The sequence below is a fragment of the Coccinella septempunctata genome, chromosome 5 (assembly GCF_907165205.1).
Source record: "Coccinella septempunctata chromosome 5, icCocSept1.1, whole genome shotgun sequence".
NCBI lineage: Eukaryota > Metazoa > Arthropoda > Insecta > Coleoptera > Coccinellidae > Coccinella > Coccinella septempunctata.
Window position 1 is genome coordinate 33198456 of NC_058193.1, and position 22758 is coordinate 33221213.

Below are 22758 nucleotides of genomic sequence, written 5' to 3' on the forward strand. Positions count from 1 at the left end.
ACGGGGTCCAGAAAAATTTTCGCCTATTTTTACCACCATAGTCCTCCCATCGTTTTAGCCCAATTCGACGGTCTGATAAAATCATGTCATGAACTGCATCGATATTTTCGGGGACTGACACAGAAACTGGCCTTCCCGATCGGTAATCATCTTCAATGGGATATTTACCTCTTTTGAAGCTTGCAGTCCAATTTTTCACGATCGCATACGAAGGACATTGATCACCAAGGGTGTTAAGCATATCTTCGTAAATCTGCTTACCTGTTAACCCTTTTAAATACAGGTACTTGATGATGGCTCGATATACTCCAATTTTTCGATTTTCATGATTTCGGTGGACATCTTCTCTCTTTTAATTTATTTCGTATCTGTGGTTTACTTTTTTGACCTCAAACTTCTAATGAGTTATTGTTCGTTGTAACGCAATATTTTTTTTATGCATGGAACTGGTCTAGGCTAACAAGATATCAATACATCCTCGTATCAGATGCCGAATGAGCGATTTAATCAATTTTGTAATAAATTCTAATTCAAATCTCATTTCGTTATCCAAATTGCTTCAAATGATACAAGTTTATATGTACATTAAACATTCTTCGATGTTGAAACATTTAATATTTTTTCATTGAATACATCCTAATAATCCATTTATTCCTAAAAAATAATCCAATCCTCCATCAAATACCCGAAATCACACCTGTCACTTATACCTATCCATAAATCCTACATGAAACTCTCTGAAACCCTTCAGCATCTCCACCAACTCACACTCCGGAAGTAATATCGTCGCTCTAAAATGCCACGTATCCTTCTTCTGTCCAAAACACGATCCTGGCACGACGCAAACTCCGGTTTTCTCCAAAAGTTGATGGGCGTAAAACAAATCCGGCACCTTCTTGTCGTGTCTGGCAGCCTGGACGGCTTTGGGCGACATGGCGATCTTCGGGAAGACGTAGAAAGCACCTTCTATAGGGTTGCAAGAGATACCCTCCAAATCTCTGATGGTATCCGTGAACAACTTCGCTCTCCTCTTATACGAATCCATAATCTCGTTTTTCTCCATCGAGAAGTCCTCGAAACTTGGCTCATCTTCCCTCGGCGGATAGACAACGACGTCCAAAGCCACCTGACCAAGCACCGAAGGACACAAGTTCAAGCACAACAATTTCAGGTACATCTCGTAAACGTCCGGGCTCATATTCACAATCTCTACGTAACCACCTCGAAGACCTGATTCTCCGGCGTAACCATGAGATACAGACATGAAACTGGCCAATTCTACCTCGCTGTATGGCGGGCCCATCTCTATCAAGACCCTCTTGAAGGAGTGGAAGGTTGAGGTAGGAATGTAGATGTTCTCTTGGTACACCTCGTCCGCCAGTATCAAGAGGCTGTGGTTGAAGGCGAATTTGATGATTTCCTGTATGTTTTGAAGGGTTAGGACGTGTCCGGTGGGGTTCCCGGGGTTGATGACCAGCAAGGCTCTTGGGGTGCAGATGTTCTTTGACTCTTCGTAAGCCCTCTGTACGAAAGAACAGTATTAGAAGGAATAACATACTACTCCATACATATATTCCGTTTTTGAAGATGTAAATGGATGCAAGATTGATATAGTTGGGGAGCCGAAGAGGAAAATTCGGGATTTACTCGAGCGTGTCAGATTAATATAAGGGGACATACCTTGGACCCTGTAGAGTACCTCTACCAAAATTTAGACCTGTATATAGGGGGAATTGTCTAGGACAGCCTGTCAGAATAGTAAAAAAAAAACTATCATTGTACATACTCTAGCGGGTCAGATTAAGATATATGTGGTTAATTACAGGTTGAAAAGTATACAGGGTGTTCCTAAATTGAACGTACAAACGAAAAAGGGAGATTCCTTAAGTGAGTTTAAGATAAAAAAGTCCCATAAACATGAGGTCGCAAACGTTTCGTTTTCGAGATACAGAGTGTTGAAGTTTGAATTTTTTTCAAGTTTTTTTCTAATAGTATCTACAGTTCACAAGATATTTAACTGAAATTTGGCATAGATATTACATTTTAGAGTTCTCACTACGTGACATGGCAATTTCGATAGATCTACAGGGTGATATTTTTTCTGGAACACTGCCACCTGTTCTTCTGCAGAACTTTTTTTTGGTGAGCAACTGTTAATTTGAAAAAATGTAAAAAGAAGCTTTGTTCTTATACTAAACTTTTCGGTCTCCTGTAGTTTTGTCGTCTCTACCAACGGTTTCGAGAAAAAAAATTTTGAACGATACTCTCGAAATCCTCGTGAAAATCCAAATTATGATGGGAAGGCCACTTTGTAAGCTGTGGTGAATGAATTCAGTGTCAGTTTTTATGGAAATTCTCCTGATCTGTAGCGATGATTCATAAAGATTCGATAAACTCGTATAAATTTCAGTTGAATATCTTGTGAAGTGTAGATACTATGAGAAAAAAACTTGAAAAAAAAAAACTTCAACACTCTGTATCTCGAAAACGAAACGTTTGCGACCCCATGTTTATGGGACTTTTTTTCTTAAACTCACTTAAGGAATCTCCCCTTTTCATTTGTACGTTCAATTTAGGTACACCCTGTATATTCTCTTAATCTGACAATTTAAGCGTGTCGGAAATGTGTGGGAGGGCGCCAAAGTTGCAAAAAAAAAACGTCACGTGTACATTCTTGAGCGCGGTGGCGTTTTTTTATTTTGAAGCTAATGATTCAGGAATAAAAAAAAAATATAATCTGACAGTTTTAACAAGCCGGAACAATAAAAATTGGCCATAAAGGTAACAAAAATCAGTTTTTTTGAATTATCTCCTTCCCTGAGCTTCAAATCTTTTTCGCATTCATTATAAAAGTTGTAGAGCATGACATTTTCAACAAATTTTGTTCCAAGCAATTTTTCCTACGTTCAAACGTTTTTGAGATATATGGCGATTAATGCGAGGTGTTTAGCGAAACATGCTGAAGCGAAAATTCACTCGTTGGAAAATGGTACATTCTAAGGTTCAGTCACAGACAACACAATTTTCGTGACTAATTTCGAAATTTTTATCATAAAAATACCTTGTCATTTTGACAATTGTAGATTAGACTGGGATTCTACGTTGACCTTGCCCTTTCCTATGTGTGGCTAAGCTTCTCGCCCTTATCGCCCTCTAACTCGAGAATGGTTAAGAATATGTAAAATTGCTTCAGACAAAAGCTGTGCATAATAGAATTTTATTATCTACAACTATCATAATGAATACAAAAACGATTAGAGGTACAGGGAGGGAAATATTCGAAAAAAAGGGATTTTCATCATCTTCAAAGTGTCAGATTAAGACAACCCCCCCTTATTAGTGTCAGATTAATGTGTCAACATGTCTACAACACCCAGATTAACCATCTGTATGAAAATCTGACAAGCTCGAGTATGTACAAGTAACGATTTTTTTTACATTTTCAAAGGACCGCTGTGACCTTGCGTCACGTCCAAATTGTCAGTCCCTTGAAAACTAGCTTCCTTTGGGTCCAATTAACATATCCTCCAAAAATCTGAGCATATACAGTATCTTAATCTGACACGCTCGAGTATGTACACCTGACGATTTTTTTTTACATCTTTGAGACCCTGCAGACGCTTTCCCCACCGCTGAAAGTGCATACATCATAGAACCTTATTTCTTTCTACCATCTAATCTTCAAAATCCACTAGTACACGAGTAAATCCCGATATAGCATCGTCGGCTCCTCAATAATTTTGCATATATGCCTTTTCTTCTGATGAAGCCTCTTTTAACTCGCTCGAGTCGCTGATACTTACTCACTTTTAACTCTTCCACATCCACACTCCAATTCTTCTCCTCGCTCAAGTAGTAACGCACAGGATGGATGAGCAAATCCTGGAGAAAAGCCTTGTAGAGCGGAAACTGAGGAATTGGCATCAAAACACCTGTGGGCTTCTTATCGACCTTCCATGCAATAAGTTTGAGAACATTCCTGATGGCTTCGCTGGAGCCAGACGATAAAGTTATGTTCTGCCAGTCAGAATGGATGCCATCCCTTCTTTCGATGAACTCTGCGCAGTGTCTCCTGATGATGTCGATTCCGGAACATTCAGAGTACGAACCGATTGAGTGGCCTCTGCAAGAGGCCAATATGATCCTGGCTCTTTCCTTAGCGTCACTTGCGAATCGGGAATCTTTCATCAACCCTGGGTAAGTTACAAGTATAAGAACTTGACGGAGGAAGGTTAGAGGTTTCTGACCCATAGCCTGAGAGTCGGCTAGGTTTGCTCTGTACACTTTCTTGAAATGTTTTTCCGCGCCTCTTTTCACTTCTTCTTCGAGCTGTTGCGCTCGGTGTAAAATAGGGTATCTAAGAGGAACCTCCATGTTCCTTATGCCTTGGTGTATGTTGTCTATGGTAATTATTTTTTTCTTGAGCTTTTTGGCACTGTGGGATATTGAACGATATGGAAAAGTAAGTGTAAGTTCAACTTTTATCGTATTCAGCATGTTCAGGCATTACTTGGGCTTTGTTCAGTAAACCTTGGAAAATTCAAGATGTCATCAGTTCAGTGATGGAAACTTTGAAACTCATTTCGACTTATACGTCAATTTGAAAGCTCGAAATCAAAGATTAATCTTTATTCGGAATCAAAGATAAGTGTGACCTTTATCTATGCTCAGAATAAATTTAGGACTACAGAAAACTTTTTCTGTAATCTATGGCCAGAATCGGCTTTCAATATTCACGAAATATTTTCCAACATTCTTGTGTGCGATGTCATCATTGCAAGGCCAAAATACTTATCAAGTTTTGAGAGACAACTTATCATTCAAAACCTACGAAATATTTTTGAAAAACGTTCACGGCAAAATACAGCTAACTCTGGAAAATCACCACTGAAAAAGTGAGTGCAAATGCATAGAGCTATATTGGAAAACAACATAAAGTTATTTTTGGTAATAGCTTGGACAATTCTGAAATTTCATTCAATTATTACTTGATTGTGGTTGGTATGAAAGTATTACTTTTCTGTATCTGATCAGCTACGTGTCTTTGGTAGAAATGTATGCTCAAATAGAGGACCCAGCCTCAATTTTTTATACTGAGAAGCTTCATTCATACTCAAAGAAATCGTTCATCAACCAAAATTTATTCGGCAGATGAAATCTTATTCTTAGGATGCGTAAAAATAATGGTTTCCCTATAATTATCATCGAATAAATAAAGCCCACTAGCCCAATAAATCTGTGTTTGAAACTTACGAAGATTCGTCAGATATAGGAACATAGATATGAATATTCGTTCGTCATTATTGGTTGAATATTTTTCATTTCTTGACGTGTGGTGCTTCATTGTGTGATTTGTACGAAATATTTCCTGAAGTATATATTTATCATTGAATTTAAAAATAAATGATATTTTATCGAGTTATTCAGTGATGCCGAACTTGAGCTGTTGGATTATACACCTACATAGTTCCTTTGAACGAGAGTCAGGTGAGTCCTTTCACATTTCAAATGATGACCAGTTTGACAATGAAGGTCTAAGAAAAATCAGACAAATAAAACAGGGAAAATAAGTTTATCCATTTAAAAGATTCTCCATTGATTTCCATTCACTTTTGCTTGCTTACGAACAAATTTTCGAAGTATTTTTTCTGAGTAGGTTCACCATTGAAAAAATCAAACTTTACGATGACAATGTCATTGTCAGAATATAGAACAATCTTCTAAAACCAGCGAATTCTATTTCTATAACACTACAGTGACTTCATATACCATATATATGGTGTATAAAGTCACTGTATATAACACTAGCGCCGCACTAGATCACAGAACATGATGACTGCAGTCATTATTGCTTTGTTTTTATAATATTTACTCAATGCATAGCATTTTAACTTGTGGAATTTTCTATAACGCCGAATTTCATTGGTAAAACTATTACTTGTAGATCTTATGGAACGATTAGGGTGACATCAAAATATGCACTGATCGCTATTATTTCTGTCAATAGAGTCATAGATAACCTGAATGGAATTCTCTATAGTCTATAAGATGCAATTGCTTGCACCATCGTGTATATTGTTGCTAAAATCGTTTAATTACCAATAAATCCAACGGTAGCCAATCGGTATATACATAAAACGTCGATCGCCATACACATCCGCTGACAATGGACGGCAATTCAATAGAGTGGTCAGTAGTAAATGCCAAATACGCGCCATAGTGATACTACAATGGACCCTTTCCTACGGCCGCATATTCGCATATATCGATTACAAACAGTTTAAGAGGACAATTGCTAATCCCGTGTTTGTTGACAGCACTGTTTGGCCCCCGTGTACCTGAACGACCCCACACGTGGGGCACACCTTAGGTAAACACCGTGTATACGAATCCGGTAGCTGGATCCATTCTTCTCGAATGTTCCTGTCATTCAGTCATTTAGAGGACTGGGCGTGACAGATGCGATAATTGTAAGTAGGCCAGGAAGTTTTCTCTAGGAAAAGCTTCGTATCTTCGGCATTCACAGAAAAATCCACGAACAGTTCAACTTGCATTTTAGGTTACGTGGAAAGTGAAAGGATTGCTGGAGTAGAAAATACTTTTTTCGTCGATCTCAACAAGAAATGACTCTGTATATCTAATTTCCGAACGAAAAGACGACCATTTTGAAGGTAAGTATTTATCGTCCGCAGTCACTTTTTGTCCGCGACTCTTTTCTTCCGCTGTGACACGGTATACGATACAAGATCAGCGACTGAGTTATTTTCGTGAATCAACGATTATAAAAACATTGGTGCGTATCATTATAACCGTCATTTGGTGTTTTCAAATTAGTTTCTCAGAAAATTACTTAGATTTTTCGAGTGAATAGTGAATCAAGAACTTGGTTCGAGTACCTATTAGTGTTCTTAATAATCAAGGATAGATAATGTTTGCGATATGGCTATCAGCAAAATTATCATCAACTCTGTGGTTCGAAGAGTGAGACGTAGCCGAGGCCAGCAAACAGTTTATAGTACTCACTTTCATGAAGGTATAAAGGAGCAATTTCCCTTCCTGTAGCACTTTTTGACGAATGACTTACGGTGTTCTAAAACATCGGAACAGAATTGGAAGCCGTCAAGATCAAGTCGTATGCCATATTTGACAGCAATAATGCTGCCATTGTTATGGGAAGAAATCGAGCCTCTGCGAATGTCACTTTCAGCGGTGTAGAATCTGGGGACAAAGGAGCAATAAGGCCCCAATCTGGAATATAATAGCGTAGTCAAGTGCTATTGTGATAAGGGCTGATAAGACAACTATCCATTATATCTAGACGCGAGGGGGTGTGGTATTTCCCAGATTGGAGAGGGGCGAGGGACATGAGAGTCCTCGAAAGAGGCAGCTGACCTCACCTCGAGGTGCGGCAAAGATTTTTCCGCATCGGAAAGCTGCGAATTTCACACATTGGGTCATAATTTTGTCTAGCAGTTCACATAAAACTGAAAGTTTCACTTCACGAGTTTATGCATTGATTTTTTCCTCCAATCTTCTTGAAAACACCTCTGATCTTTCTTAACCTCGAATTGCAAGCAACCCTATATGTACAGGGGGGTCCAGATCGTAACCAAGAAATTTTAACCACGTATTCTACATCAAAAATAAGCCCTTGTTTGTCATATAAACATATGTCGAGAAATGTTTCCTCTCCGAGATACGAGGTGTTAAAATTATAGAAAAAAAATGTTTGTTATTAATAACTTTCACGCTGCTTTAAATATTTTTATGAAATTTGAGACATGGGTTCTGAGCGTCAAAGAGCACTTTTTCATAATATCATTTCTTTTCTATTCTACCAGTGGCGTCCCTACTGCAGCAAAACTGAATATTTTCAGATGAAAAAATGATATGCCACTGGTTTTTCCGACAATAAAAATTACTATTCAAATCCTTATTTAATTTGAAGCAAATTCGGTCTCTTGACTTTTTGCTGTACGAGGCACCGTTTCCGGTTAAAATAATAAAACACATTCTCATGCATGAAGAAATCCCCAAAAATTTGATATGGTATAGGTACATAATAATAAGACTATTTTTGCTATATCAAATTTTGGCGATTTCTTCATGCATGAGAATGTGTATGAATGAATATTTCAAGCAGTGTGAAAGTTATCAATAAAAAACTTTTTTTTTCTATAATTTCAACACCCCGTATCTCGGCGAGGAAACATTTCTCGACATATGTTTATATGACAAACTAGGGCTTATTTTTGATGGAGAATACGTGGTTGAAATTCCTTGGTTACGATCTGGACCACCCTGTATATACAGGGGGAGTCGTCGACACGTACAAATAAGTAGATTCTGGAGGTCAAAAGAAACACTTTTCTCCTTTACCATTTCTTCCGAATCGGCTCGGTTTAAGAGATACAGGCTGCTGAAAAACCATAAAAAGTTTTATTTTTAGTTCTATCTCACAAACGGTTTCATTGAATGAAATGAATTTCGGAATATAAATTTTCATTTATTTGATGAATCTTCTTCGAACACAAGATATCACACACGTCTTCCAGTTTTCTCATTAAGACCATACCATACCAAAAATTCAAAGAATTCAAACTCTTGAAATTAAGTTGGACGCTATCTGATGAATACTTGAACGTTTTGTAAAATAAAAGTATTCTTCATATTTTCTCGTATAATGTACTATTTTCGAGTAATGTGATGTTCAAAAATTAAAAAGTATCTGTGAAATTTGAAAACTTGGGTACTTTGTCTGAATGCAACTCTGTTAAAAAGATTCAAGATGTGTAGTGTCATAGATTCAGCTTGTTATTCTGAAGTGAATTTTGTTTTTCCAGGGATGGCATAGCTCATTATGAAAACTTAAAATGGCTATAACTTTTTATCAGGGCCGAATTGTGAAAAATGATATAAGAAAAAAGTGTTTCTTTTGACCTCAAGAATAAACAGTTGAAATATTTTTACGAGTCAAAGCCTCGCCCTTTGTAGGAGTGCCCTCTTTGCATACCTCTCAATAAACAAATCTCTAATTAAATCAAAAAGGGGACAGTTCCTCCTAATTCCATTTTTCGCAACTTCCCTGTCACCTCTCGGGCATCAAGACTTAACCGGAGGATAAAGGTCCATTGATACATCGGTAACCAACGGATTTCAATTTTAATCATAGCAACGAACAGACGCAACTTTCCTAAGCCGTGGGGTGTTGGTAATTCCACCTTAACTTCGCCGATTTTAATTATCTTAATGAAATTTTCTTCTCTAGGGAGAGAAAACGTTCAGAAAAACGTCGGATGCTACGTTATAAAGGCGAACTGCGGCAGAAATTTACACGTTATTGATGAAAAGTTAGCCTTTGATCAGGAAAAATGTGATGTAGACAGAGATGTGATTTTTTTAGTCCTTGGAGAACACTTTACCTGATTTTCTTTTTCTTCGAGGAAAGGATCAATTTTTGCAGTGCGATATGACCTTCAATATGAAATATTTCAACTTATTTTGTTAACTCTTATACAATCCACTTCACTCAGAAAGGCGAGAGGGGTTTTTTACTGAGGTTCTTCCTAAGTTCTTGTATCATAATCAAAATTGTATGGTACGTTACGCTAAGCTCTGATAAAACTGTATCTCATGCACATGATATAATAATTCTTTGATGTTCAAAAATGTAATGTTCTTTATCAGAAGAATATATTCAAGACAAACATTTCGATCTACCATTCTAACGGTAAAATTCCTCAGGAAACCAATCAATAAACCGATGGTCTAAATCCATGAGACATCTCCATATTGGAAGTCGTTCTAGGATGAAATAAGAATAATCCCACATGCAGCCTCAGCCTCTCTAAGCAAATAACCCGTCTCAGAATCATCAATCGGCGTAACAAGATTTTATTGTCGTGCTTTCGGCGTTATGGATATGAATCCATATATCTTTTATCGTTATTTTTCCGCTAGATTGAGCTAAGAACTCTGAGGATCACCGAAAAATTTTACACTTTAATTTCTGAAAGGACCGTGCGAATTGAGAAGGACTCAAAGTAATTTGTTCCTTCATTGTGTAGGACTGGCTTAAATGGTGTCTGTATTACCGGCGGTAGGTAGACTGTATGTGAAGAGTTCGTTCTTAGACGAATTTGGGGCGTGTGAATTTGGTATTGGTATTTGAAGAAATTATTTTTATTAGTAACTTGGTTATCATCCATTGTTTTAGAATTAGGAAAGAAAATATTGGGAGTGTTGGACACTGTTTATTATCTATTGTTCACTGTGTAACAATGCCGACGTTTCGAAACAAATCGTTTCTTTTTCAAGGCTGTAAATAAATACAAAAAGTATACTATAAGACACACAATATGACATAACATGAAAATAAATTACCTAGTTACGAGAACAATATTGTACGCTTTTTAAAAACATTAGGATTTAACAAAGAAATCAAAATATCCTGGAGAGCAGACATACAATCCCATCACCTTATCAGTTTCTATATTTATGATAATGACATCAACATAAGGTTACAAAATATTGATCAGGAATGGTCTCAACACTATTGACGAGGCCAGCCATTACTTATTACTCATTACTTTCTAAGTATGTTATTATAGATCATGCTTAGCTGTTGCACATCTTCTCTATGATTGACGGTATAATTTCTTTTTATGTGTATCATCTCGCTTATATTACGTCTATAACCAACCTCTTCTCTATCAAGAATTTTTACATCTTCAAAATTAAATTTATGGCCCGTAGTCATTTGATGTAAAGTTAAAGCAGTTTTGTTAAAATTTGCAATATTTTCTCTATCATATTTATGTTGTTTCATCCTATCGCGTAAATACTGTTTTGTTTGGCCAATGTAACACTTGTTACAATTATCACAGGGTATCTTATATACTACTCCTGATTTTTCACAAATTTGAAATTTAAAACACCTTATAATTTAGAATCAGAATCAGAAAAATTGCTGCAAAATGGATCCTCAAATGTTTGAATGTTGACCAAAAGCGTGCAAGGGTAGAAGCATAGCTTTCGATCTGTGCTCGATATGAAAACGATGTAGACATCTCAAACCGAATTGTTACTATGGATGAGACTTGGGTACATTTCTACGATCCAGAAACAAAGCAACAATCGATGGAATGGCGACAATCTGGTTCTCCAAGACCTAAGAAGTTTCGTGTCCAAAAATCTGCTGGAAAAGTTCTTGCTTCAGTTTTTTGGGATTGCCATGGAGTAATCATGATTCATTTTTGGGATAAGGGTAGAACAATAACCAGAGATTACTATTCGAAATTACTGACCACTCTATGTTGAAAAATTAAAGAGAAAAGACGCGGAAAGCTATCCAAAGGTGTTTTGTTTTTGCAGGACAACGCCCCTGAACACAAATCTCATGTTGCCATGCAAAAAATTCGTGATTTAGGGTTTGAATTATTAGAACACCCCCTTTATTCACCAGATTTGGCTCCATCCGACTATCAGCTCTTTCCTCAACTAAAAAAAGTTTAAAAGATTTCCTTCCAACGAGGAGGTAATATAAGCTGTGGAGGTTTGGTTTGCAGAGCAAGAAGAAACCTTTTTTTTGAAAAGTCTAGAGAGGTTGCAGGTTGGCTGTGATAAATATTTCCAATTAAGAGAAGAATATATTGATTAACAAAATATTTTGACATTGAAATTTTGTTTCTTGGCAAGGAATCTTGGTATTGACATAAAATTTCTTGTGTTGTCTTGAAATTCTGAAAATACTTCTTTTCTTGATCTTCATGCTCTTCACGCAGGATCTGCACTTGTCAGTTTCTGCTTCTGCTATGGACTTATTTTCATTAAGTGCTTCCTGAGGCGACCACGCCCTGTATAAGGAGGTTAGCATATTCTCGCATTGGTATGTGAGTATATGATGAATTTTTCATCCTCCCTTTTACACCAAAAACAGCAATATAACTATAAACATCGTCCATTCATTGCCGTATATCGAATCTTGCAGCAGATGTGCATAAACACAACCACACCGATTGCAATCTATAAGGACGAAACGAAGGGGTTGCTGTTAATCCTGGTTTATCCTCACGCTGAATTTGGTACCAGGTTTTCAATGGGACCAACATAATGGAAATCGGTGTGTTTGACAGTCGTGATGTAGGTATACGAAGGATTAGTAATCTACCACCCATCGGATTGGACTCTAAGAATGGCGTGTGGAAAAAATCGACAAGATCAACGATATAATCGAAGATTATACAGAGTCTTGTATTTGTTGTATAGGTAATCACCTGATATCCAACAGATATTGGTTAAGTCTTAAACTAACGTAATTTTTTGATGTTATCATTGTTATCTGTCTTATCGAGGTTCTTTCTTCTGCCATCACCAAGGGCGGATCCAGGATTTTTTTCTGGGGGGGGCACAACGGGCAGACGAGCAAAAAAATCAACAGTAACTGTGAGAAATGAACTTCACTTTTATTTTTAAGAGTTCAAGTATGTATAGAAAGATCCGTCCGTCTGGGGGGGGCACGTGCCCCCGTGCCCCCCCCCTAAATCCGCCCTTGGCCATCACCATATTCGGAATTTGGAAACCCAATCGTGTTGATTACTTCAACCTGTTGCATAATTTCTTATATACAGGGTGTTTCACGAGCGGTTGGTCGTAGCCTAATGGGTACAAAAGCAACTTTTCCGAGAGGCTTAGATGACCCTTCAATCACCACCATGAAACACTCTGTAGAGGGGTGAGACAAAAGGTAGAACTCATCGAAACAAATCAGTTCACCAAAACATAAAGGTAATTGGTAGGATTCCATGACAAGCCTGTATATACACTAATGTTCGAAGAAACATTAAAGCATAAAGCCATATACAAACTATTTCGACATTGAATCGGTTAATACAAAAATATCGAGACTCGTTTATCGCGAAGGGGTTGCAAAATCATCTCTCGAAAGGAACATCCATTTCTATAGAATTATACGTGGAAATACCATAATGCTTCTCGCCAAAATAGGCAGCAATATTGGGACAAACAAGGCGTAGGTATCTTGATCCCCGAATTCACATATAAGTATTCCCACACAATACTCGAATCAGCCGAATCCGATCCAGAAAAGAGCATCGGCCAACTAGGTATTTTTTTACGAATAGAAAGGATCATCCTTTGCCATTTAGCTGTCTCCCTTTCATCGTTTAGATGCCATTATCTCGAAGACGTCTATTCTGCGGAATCAAAAGGACGACAAATGTCTATCCCATTCGTTGGATTAGACGCCATTTTGTCCGACGAAAACGTGTCTGTTGATTGTTATTTATTCGAAACTAATCGAATATAATAATAATAATTTCTATTGCGGTTTTTGCATGTTTCGTTTGATGGTATGATTGAATTGGAATGAGGACATCATTAAAAATAAGGCAGGATAATGAATTAATTAATTTCGAACTGATGGAATTGGTAGATATTTGTTACCAACCACACGCACCAGTCGCAATCGAAATAATTTTCGATGTTAATTTTCAATGATGGATATTGTAATTTCCTGATTGATTATTTCGACAGTGCGTTTTGTTCTAGATTGAAATTAATGCTATGATAAGTAGGAACTGCTGAATTTCAGACCGAAATATGGTAAATATGACGTTCAGAGCTATAATTTTTTTAATGAAAATACCCAACCTAATGTCTACTCACCTACTAAATTAGTATGATTATAATTTGAAGAAAACTCCCATTTCTGACACACCATATCTATCACATGTTTCTGGACAAAAAAAATCACTGATTTTTGCCTACAGTAAACACCCTGTATATAAAAAATACAGAAAATATATGTCATTCCTTTCACGAAAGGAAATTTCTTCTACAAGGTCTCAAACCTTCTGCTGATCTGAAAATAATAAACAATCCTAAATTCGCAAGTGAAAATTCTCGCATTTTATACCTTGAGAAGATGATTCTGTTTACCTGTGGGATTCAGCATCAGATAACCTACGAAGCGCACAAACTAATTTCAAGATCCCAGCCTACTTTGAATATCGAAGCCTTGAGGCTATATGCGATTTCCACTCAGCGGGATCCTGAAAAGAAGGCTTAAAGGCTGAATTTTCCGCAAACGAAAAACATTCGAACATTTTCATCGAATATTCCTCTAAAGAAGCTTTACGTGAGCTGTTTCACAACGAAATTAGATCCTAATCGTTTGGCTGCCACATAATTCGAGGGATTCCGTGAATAAAATAAAAAAAATTAGTTTAGCTAATTAGTAAACTCCACTTTCAATGAGCAACTTTATAATCTGTTGAAATTCGATTCTATGCATTCATTTTGAAAAAAACATGCAACTCTGATTACAGAAAAAAATTTTGTAATCTGTGGATTCGAGTTTCCATAGATTTACAGGGTGAGTCTTGGACTCGTACAAATATTTTAACAGTAGATTCTTGAGGTCAAACGAAACACTTTTTTCCTTTACCATTTCTTTTCGAATCGGCTCGGTTTAGAAGATACAGGCTGTTGAAAAACCATAAAAATGTTATTTTTCGTACTACTTCACAAACGGTTTCATCGAATTGAATGCCTTTGCAATAGTATCTGTAGGTAAATGACGATAATGAAAGAAAAAATCATTAAAGTTAAAAATTGTGAATACTACGGAAAACAGGACAATATCAACGATCCTGCTAAAGAAGGACGAGCACTATCTTCCCAAAAATAAAACTGTCAATTGTCATTGTCATTCTATTCTCTCTGATAGTAAAGCTGGAAATTTTCCTCAAGTTCCAAACTCATCCTCTCCTTCTCAAACTCGAACGGAACCCAAAAAAACCACAGTCAATTAATCCTCGGCGTTAAGCTGTATTTACACTGTTACCTAATAGCGCACTTCCTACCAATTTAAAATCAGATCTGTGGATGACAGACCGAGACCACAGAACCCCTGTCCATGTTGGTAACTCGATCTACGGCGAAGGGGGCGCCCATTAGGACCAACGGGGCGACACATCGCTGAATTAGTCAAGTAACAAAGTCTATATTTGCTATTCGAACGGTGAAATTTTCACGGCGTTTTGAGTCTAATTGGAGATCTAACAAGCGTATCCCTGCGTCTCTGGTTGGCAAACACTCCACTTCTATGGGCAGCTGCTACTATATGGGAAGAAGGGTCACTGGCGACGTTGCCGCTTCTCCTTAGTCAATTAGAAGTGACAGTGTGAAGTTTTTCACGCCAAAAGTCAGACTAGAGCTGTGCGACAAAATTTGGACGTAGGGGTGCCAACCGAAGTCACGATAAATTTAATTTTTAGAAGGGTAAAAGGTGAAAGGGTCTATAGACAAAGTCTTGGCTATTGAAGTCCCTCCTACGAGGCCATATTTTATTTTGAATTGCTACATTGTCAATATACATATCCATAAATCAAAGAGTTTCTGATTTAACTTTGGAAATCGAGTGACCTAGTTAGTCGATCGCCAGGCAATCAAGATTTTTTGAAAATTTCAAGTTTCTAGCTCTTTTTTCCGAATAACCGCATTTATACAGGATGATTCTTCGACTTGTACCTACATATATTTCAACAGTAGATTCTTGAGTTCAAAGGAAACACTCAAGTTTTTATAATGAGCTGAGCCAGCTCTGGAAAAACAAAATTCCCTTCAGAATAACAAGCTAAATCTATGATGCTGTGGATCTTTTAAACAGAGTTGCGTTCAGCCAAAATATACCCAATTTCTTAAATTACCCAGATATTTTTAATCCTTGAATGCCAAATTACTCGAAAATGGCGCATTATACGTGAAAATATGAAGAATGAGTACTTTTATTTTCCACAATGGTCAAATATTAATTAGTGAGCGTTCAATTTACTTTTAAGAGTTGGTATCTTTGAATTTCTGGTAAATTTATGGTATGTAATGGTTATAATGAAGAAAATATGGGTGGAATTTTGTATTCGGAGAAAATCCATCACATCAATGAAAATATACAGGGTGAATCTTTAACTCGTACAAATATTTCAAGAGTAGGTACTTGAGGTTACAAGAAACACTTTTTCCCTATACCATTTTTTCCGATTCAACCCTGATAAAAAGATATACCTAGTCATTTTGAGTTTTCATGAGCTGTGCCACCCTTGGAAAGACAAAATAACTTTCAGAATAACTAGCTAAATCTATGACACTACACACCTGTGGATCTTAAACAGAGTTTTATTCAGCCGAAGTACCCAATATTTCAAATTTCACAGATACTTTTTAATTTTAAAACATCAAATTATTCGAAAACAGCACATTTTAAGAGAAAATATGAAGAATACTTTTATTTTACAAAACGTTCAAATATTCATTAGATGGAGTCCAACTTAGTTTCAAGGGTTGGGTTCTTTGAATTTTAGGTATTTCTATGCTACGTAATGGTCATAATGAGAAAACTTGAAGGCGTGGGTGATACATTGTGTTCAAAAAAGATTAATCGAATACCTAAATGAAAAACTATATTCCTCCCAACGCTTCTTTACGGAAGCGAAAGCTGGACTCCCTACAGGCGACATATTAAACAGCTTGAACAGACGCAGCAACGTCATCTAAGACAGATAATGCACATCAGATGGTTCCACAAAGTTTCGAATGCAGAAGTCTTGCAGCGCGCGAGTTGTACAACAGTTGAGACTCAAGTAACGAGGGCCCGACTCAGATGGAGCGGCCACATTCTGAGGATGCAAGACACAAGACTCCCCAAGATAGCTCTATACGGCGAACTCACTGAGGGAGCCCGGAAACCAGGAGGCCAGTATAAGCGGTTTAAGGATACACTACATCAATCCCTAAAATCAGTTAATGCCAATCATAACTGGGAACAACTAGCGTTAGACAGGTCACAGTGGAGGTCTTTGGTAAACAGATATAATGGAGAATCGAGAAGGACACAGCGGCGGCCAGATCTGGTTGGTGACTATGCATGCCCTGAGTGTGGAAGGATCTGCAGGTCACGGTTGGGTCTCTTTAGTCACAGGAGGGCACACAGTCGCAACTAGCACTAAGATATTACTTCTTATAATAATAATAATAATATAATAAGTCTGTTCGAATTTTTTTTTTTTTTTCTTCTTCTTCTTTTTGTAGATTTATTCCCGGTAACGGGATACAGCAATGAATGAATGAATATTCCGAAATTCATTTCATTCAATGAAACCGTTTGTGAGAACTATAAATTACATTTTTTTATGGTTTTTCAACACTCTGTATTATTTAAACGGAGCCGATTCGAAAAAAATGGTAAAGGAAAAAAGTGTTTCTTCTGATCTCAAGAATCTACTGTTGAAATATTTGTACGAGTCAAAGACTCACCCGGTATATGGCAAAAACCATTCCATTCGATGAAATTGTTTGTAATAACTCAAAATTACATTTTTTATGGATTTTCCACTAAGCTGAATTGGAGAAAATGGTGAAAGTATTTCTTTTGACCTCGAAGATCTTCTGTTGAAATGTGTAGATATATGTACCTACAAGTCAAAGTCAAAAGACTCCTCTGTTTGTGGCATAAACTGAAATAAAATTCGTTCGGTAAATTCTCATACCTGACGAGCAAAAACTTTCTAAAAGCAGACTCGAAATTTCAGTAAATTTCAAAAAACTTCACTCGAAAACAGCTGGATGGATTCTGACCAAAATCAATAGGTTTCATCACGATTCAGATAAGCACCAACGTACAAACTTCCACATCGATAGATTCAAAATTGCAAACTGCAGCCTTACCAAAACAAATTTTTCCAAAAATTCAAATAACTAAGAAACGGTTTTTCGGATTTACCTAGAAATCAAAAGGCGCCCAAGAGAAGGATTCTGTATTTGCGTTCTGCGGAACGGATAAAAAATTCTCGATAAGAGGGAAAAATCCACCCATCGTGGCAACCTCAACGACAACATCATCCCCTTCACAAAGCCCATCCCAAATACAAAGACATCCTATGTGCAGACGTCTCCTTCTGAAAATATCCTGACATATTATCAACAAATAAATCCCGTATTGCCTTCTCGACAAATTGCTCATTTGATATTTGAACAGCAGTGACAGCACTCCTCAAATATAGGTACGGTAAGGTGGTGTTTCAAGCGCATATTTCCTCTCAAGTGGTAGCTATTTGTTGGAACGAGCTACTGGATGTTGTCATAAGAAGCTTAGACCTGTTTAATTATTCGTATTTTCGTGGCTTTAATATGTAAATTACTCCCATGTCGACAGTGTGGATGTTTGGTTAACTAATCAATTCAAATATTAGGCACAGGATTTTTTTAGAAGAGTCTTCAAGGTATTTCGAGTGTCCAGAGAGTTGGTATGAGCGATAGGTACGTTCGAAGTTTGTCCATTGGTACTTGAAACGTTTGCTAATCGTGACCAGATATTCTCATGAGAGACGCGTCGTTTTAATTTGTAGTGTGATGATTAATTCGATCATATTCAAACAGGACACCCTGTGCAGGATTCTAACCTTGTATACGAAACTATGGAAGCAACCGAAACTTCTTTCCTTTACCATTCTTTCCGAATCGGCTTGATTTAAAAGATACAGGATGTTGAGAAACCATAAAAAAAAATGTTATTTTTAGATCTATCTCACAAACGGTTTTATCGAATGGAATGAGTGTCGGAATATAGTTTTTGATTTATTTGATAAATCTCTTTCTAACACAAGATGACACCCACGTCTTCCAGTTTTCTCATTATGACCATTACGAACCATAAAAATACCAAAAATTCAATGAACCTAACTCTTGAAACTAAGTTGGATGCTATCTAATGAATATTTGAACGTTTTGTTAAATAAGAGTATTCTTCATATTTTCTCGTATGCGCCGTTTTCGAGTAATTTGATGTCCAAAAAGTAAAGTAAAGTATCAGTGAAATTTGAAAAATTGAGTACTTTGGCTGAATACAACTCTATTCGAAAGATCCACAGATGAGTAGTGTTATAGATTTAGCTTGTTATTCTGAAGGTTATTTTGTATTTCCAGGGGCTATATCTTTTTATCAGGGCCCAATCGGAAAAAAGGGTATAAAAAAAGTATTTCTTTTGACCTCAAGAATATACTGTTGAAATATTTGTACGAGTCAAACTCTTACCCTGTGTGAAAACGTACGGACACCCAGGATATCACTCTTCACCTTCCATGAATTTTTCGTGAAATATTGGAGAAAAAAGCGTTCAGGTACCTACAAGTACTTCTCAACAATTTTCTTCTTCATCTAGATCTACCCAGATATATCATTTCAAACAAGCTTCATAGCATCAAAAGCAGATTTATACGAAGCTTTGCTTAATACCCTGATTGTGAAAAATTGGACTGCAAGCTTCCAAAGGGATGAATTTTCCATTGAAAATGATGACCGATCGGGAAGGCCAGTTTCTGTGTCAGTCCCCGAAAATATCAATGCAGTTCATGACATGATTTTATCAGACCGTCGAATTGGGCTAAAACGGATATCGTAAGCACTGAATATTTCATACGAACGCGTTCATCATATAGTTCACGTCAATTTGGACATGAAAAAAATTGATGCAGAATGAATTCCCAAATGTTTGAATGTTGACCAAAAGCGTGCAAGGGTAGAAGCATCGCGTTCGATCTGTGCTCGATTTCAAAACGATGTAGACTTCTTAAACCAAATTGTTACTATGGATGGAGCTTGGGTACATTTCTACGATCCAGAAACAAAGCAACAATCGATGGAATGGCGACACTCTGGTTCTCCAAGACCTAAGGAGTTTCGTGTCCAAAAATCTGCTGGAAAAGTTCTTGCTTCAATTTTTTGGGATTGCCATGGGGTAATCATGTTTGATTTTTTGGATAAAGGTAGAACAATAACCGGAGATTACTATTCGACATTACTGACCACTCTGCGGGAATAAATGAAGGAGAATAGACGCGGAAAGCTATTCAAAGGTGTTTTGTTTTTGCAGGACAACGCCCCTGGACACAAATCTCATGTTGTCGTGCAAAATATTCGTGATTTAGGGTTTGAACACCCCCTTTATTCACCAGATTTGGCTCCATCCGACTATCATCTCTTTCCTCAACTGAAAAAAAGTTCAAAAGGTCTTAAATTTTCTTCCAACGAGGAGGTAATGAAAGCTGTGGAGGTCTGGTTTGCAGAGCAAGAAGAAACATTTTTTTTAAAGGTCTAGAGACGTTGCAGGTTCGCTGTAATAAATGTATCCAATTAAGAGGAGAATATGTTGAGTAATAAAATATTTTGATATTGAAATTTTGTTTGGTTCTATAGTAGGTTAAGAATTTTTCAATATATCCTCGTAAGATAGGTGTGTGATCTTATAAGGGTCCCTTTATTTTATACGATGAACGTGCCCTAAAAAACCCCAGGTACTTAACCCGAATTATGACCACCCCATCCCATTCTACTTAGCAAATTGATACGAGATAAAAAAGTGTCATCCCATCTATCCCATCCGAGTGATTCATCATCCGTCTAATTGAACGTTATGTAATCAAGAGTTCGCACTAACAAAAACACTCGGGTATATCATTGATGATGAACGAAAACGATAAGCTTCCACGAAGGGAAGGAATAATACCGAGAGCAACAACAAGAGGGGTGTGTATAGACGGGAATAAACGCACACGGCGGCCAACTTGGTTGATTTTTAGGGCATCCTCGGTAATTAAACGATTTGTTTGCATAGCACAAGGGGTTGGAAAATTGTAATTGTTACCCCCTTTTATCCAGAAGGCCGATAATTATACGAGCTTTCAATTAGGGAACCCATAAAATCGGTAATCGCAATTGTTTTCGTTTTTTAACGAGTTTGGAAATTAGGGGCAGCGTAGGGCTTCGATAATTCATCGATTGAAGCCTTCGGTACGGAAATTTTATATTTAAATCAGTGGAAAGATTGGACTACAGGATGGTATAAAAGAGTTCAGCCAAATGTTTCTGTAATCGTATGTTTTTCGGGCATTTTCCAAGATTTTTACATAGAGTACGACACCCTTATCCCAGTGCGGCTTTCGACCCAATCGAGGTACGGTGGACCTAATTTTTACACTGCGACAGCTGCAAGAGAAGGCCCGTGAACAACAATCAAGGATCTATACAGCCTATATCGTAGGGCCTTCGACTTGGTGAATCGGAAAGCGCTGTGAAAAATCATGAGACGCCTTGGAGTACCCGAAAGATTCTTAGCCGCGTGTAAAGGCCTCCATACCAACAACACCGCTAGAATACAGCATAATGGCTGTACAACCTACCATTTCTCAACCTACTCTGGAATAAAACAAGGCTGCGTGTTAGCGCCTTTACTGTTCAATATTTTCGCCATAGCTGTCTCGATAATTGCTGACATGAGTATGCCTGTAAGTGATGTTGGTATAAGATTCAGATTTGATGGAGGCCTGTTTAACTTGAAGCGCCTCATAGCAAAGACCCGAACTAAGTTTATCACGGAACTTCAATATGCAGACGACTGCGAACTTATCGCTAGTAGCTCAGAGGATCTACAGATAATGTTGGACACCTATAAACATATATACGAAGCTTTGGGCCTTAGACTTAATATCGACAAAACCAAAATCCTGGCAAGTCCGCCAGATAGCCTTCTAACACGTATCAGACTGGAGAATGAAACTCTAGAACAGGTCGAGCAGTTCAAATACTTGGGAAGCTTCATAAATACTAGGGCTAACCTGGACACGGAAATACACAACCGTAGCAATTAGGCATCACGGGCATTGGCTAAAGGGTAGAGTGTTTCAAAATCACGACCTCAATTTGAAGACCAAGACAGCTGTTTACAAAGCAGTGGTCCTCCCAACGCTTCTTTATGGAAGCGAAATCTGGACACCCTGCAGGAGACATATTAAACAGCTTGAACAAACGCAACAACGTCATCTGAGACAAATAATGCACATCAGATGGTTCCACAAAGTTTCAAATGCAGAAGTCTTGCAGCTCGCAAGTTGTACAACAATTGAGACTCAATTAACGAGAGCCCGACTCAGATGGAGCGGCCACATTCTGAGGATGCAAGACACAAGACACAAAATAGCTCTGAATGGCGAATTCACAGAGGGAGCTCGGAAACCAGGAGGCGGTTTAAGGATATACTACATCAGTCCCTAAAATCAGTTAATGCCAATCATAACTGGGAATAACTAGCGTTGGACAGGTCACAGTGGAGGTCTTTGGTCCACAGTTATAATGGAGACTTGAGAAGAATACAGCGGCGGCCAGATCTCGTTGCTGACTATCCATGCCTAAAGTGTGGAAGGATCTGTAGATCACGGCTGGGTCTCTTCAGTCACAGAAGGCACACAGTCGCAAGTAGCCTTAGGAAACTAGGGTTTGATAGCACCGATTTTTTTTTCAATCTTTTTGTAGGTTTATTCTCGGTAACGGGATACAGCAATGAATGAATGAATGAATGACACCCTTAGTTGGAGATTTGTCGGTGCACGATCATACTTCAAAACGGGGAGTCAACCCCATCGAAAATCTTAAATTGAATTAACGAAGGTATCTTAAAAAATTATTCAGGCAGAAATCTCGCAGATCGTTCTCTTCCAAACTGTTGGATCAAACTATTCCGTTTTTTCAAGAAGAAGAATGGTTGATCTTATTAGGCACAGGGTATCTAAAGGACTGGGGGAAATCTAAAAGCCATTTTAAATCATCATATTTACTTAACAAACAAATTCGAACAAATAAGTTACATGATATGGAAGAAGGAAATAAGAAATGTATAGGGTCATACA

General features: G+C 37.6%; 1 protein-coding gene and 1 long non-coding RNA gene across 2 annotated transcripts in view; one reads left to right on the forward strand and one right to left on the reverse strand.

Moving 5' to 3' along the window:
• Nucleotides 1-22758, forward strand: part of LOC123314536 — a 65360-nt gene that overhangs the window by 9009 nt on the left and 33593 nt on the right. The window contains exons 2-3 of the long non-coding RNA XR_006537831.1: nt 6318-6470; nt 6560-6671. This is a non-coding gene — a long non-coding RNA (uncharacterized LOC123314536). The remainder of the gene's footprint in view (nt 1-6317; nt 6471-6559; nt 6672-22758) is intronic.
• Nucleotides 611-4581, reverse strand: LOC123314528 (alanine aminotransferase 1-like). Its single transcript, XM_044899866.1, has 2 exons — nt 3808-4581; nt 611-1522 (listed from the first exon to the last, which is right to left on the reverse strand). Exons 1-2 carry the CDS (start codon nt 4495-4497, stop codon nt 701-703), a joined length of 1512 nt encoding a protein of 503 aa, XP_044755801.1. The 5' UTR covers nt 4498-4581; the 3' UTR covers nt 611-700.

Excerpts from the sequence above, each read along its gene's own strand:
- LOC123314528 (XM_044899866.1), bottom strand. The coding sequence starts at position 4,497 with ATGCTGAATACGATAAAAGTTGAACTTACACTTACTTTTCCATATCGT. Across the intron at positions 1,523-3,807 it reads TGGATGTGGAAGAGTTAAAA|AGGGCTTACGAAGAGTCAAA; the intron begins GTGAGTAAGTAT and ends TCTTTCGTACAG.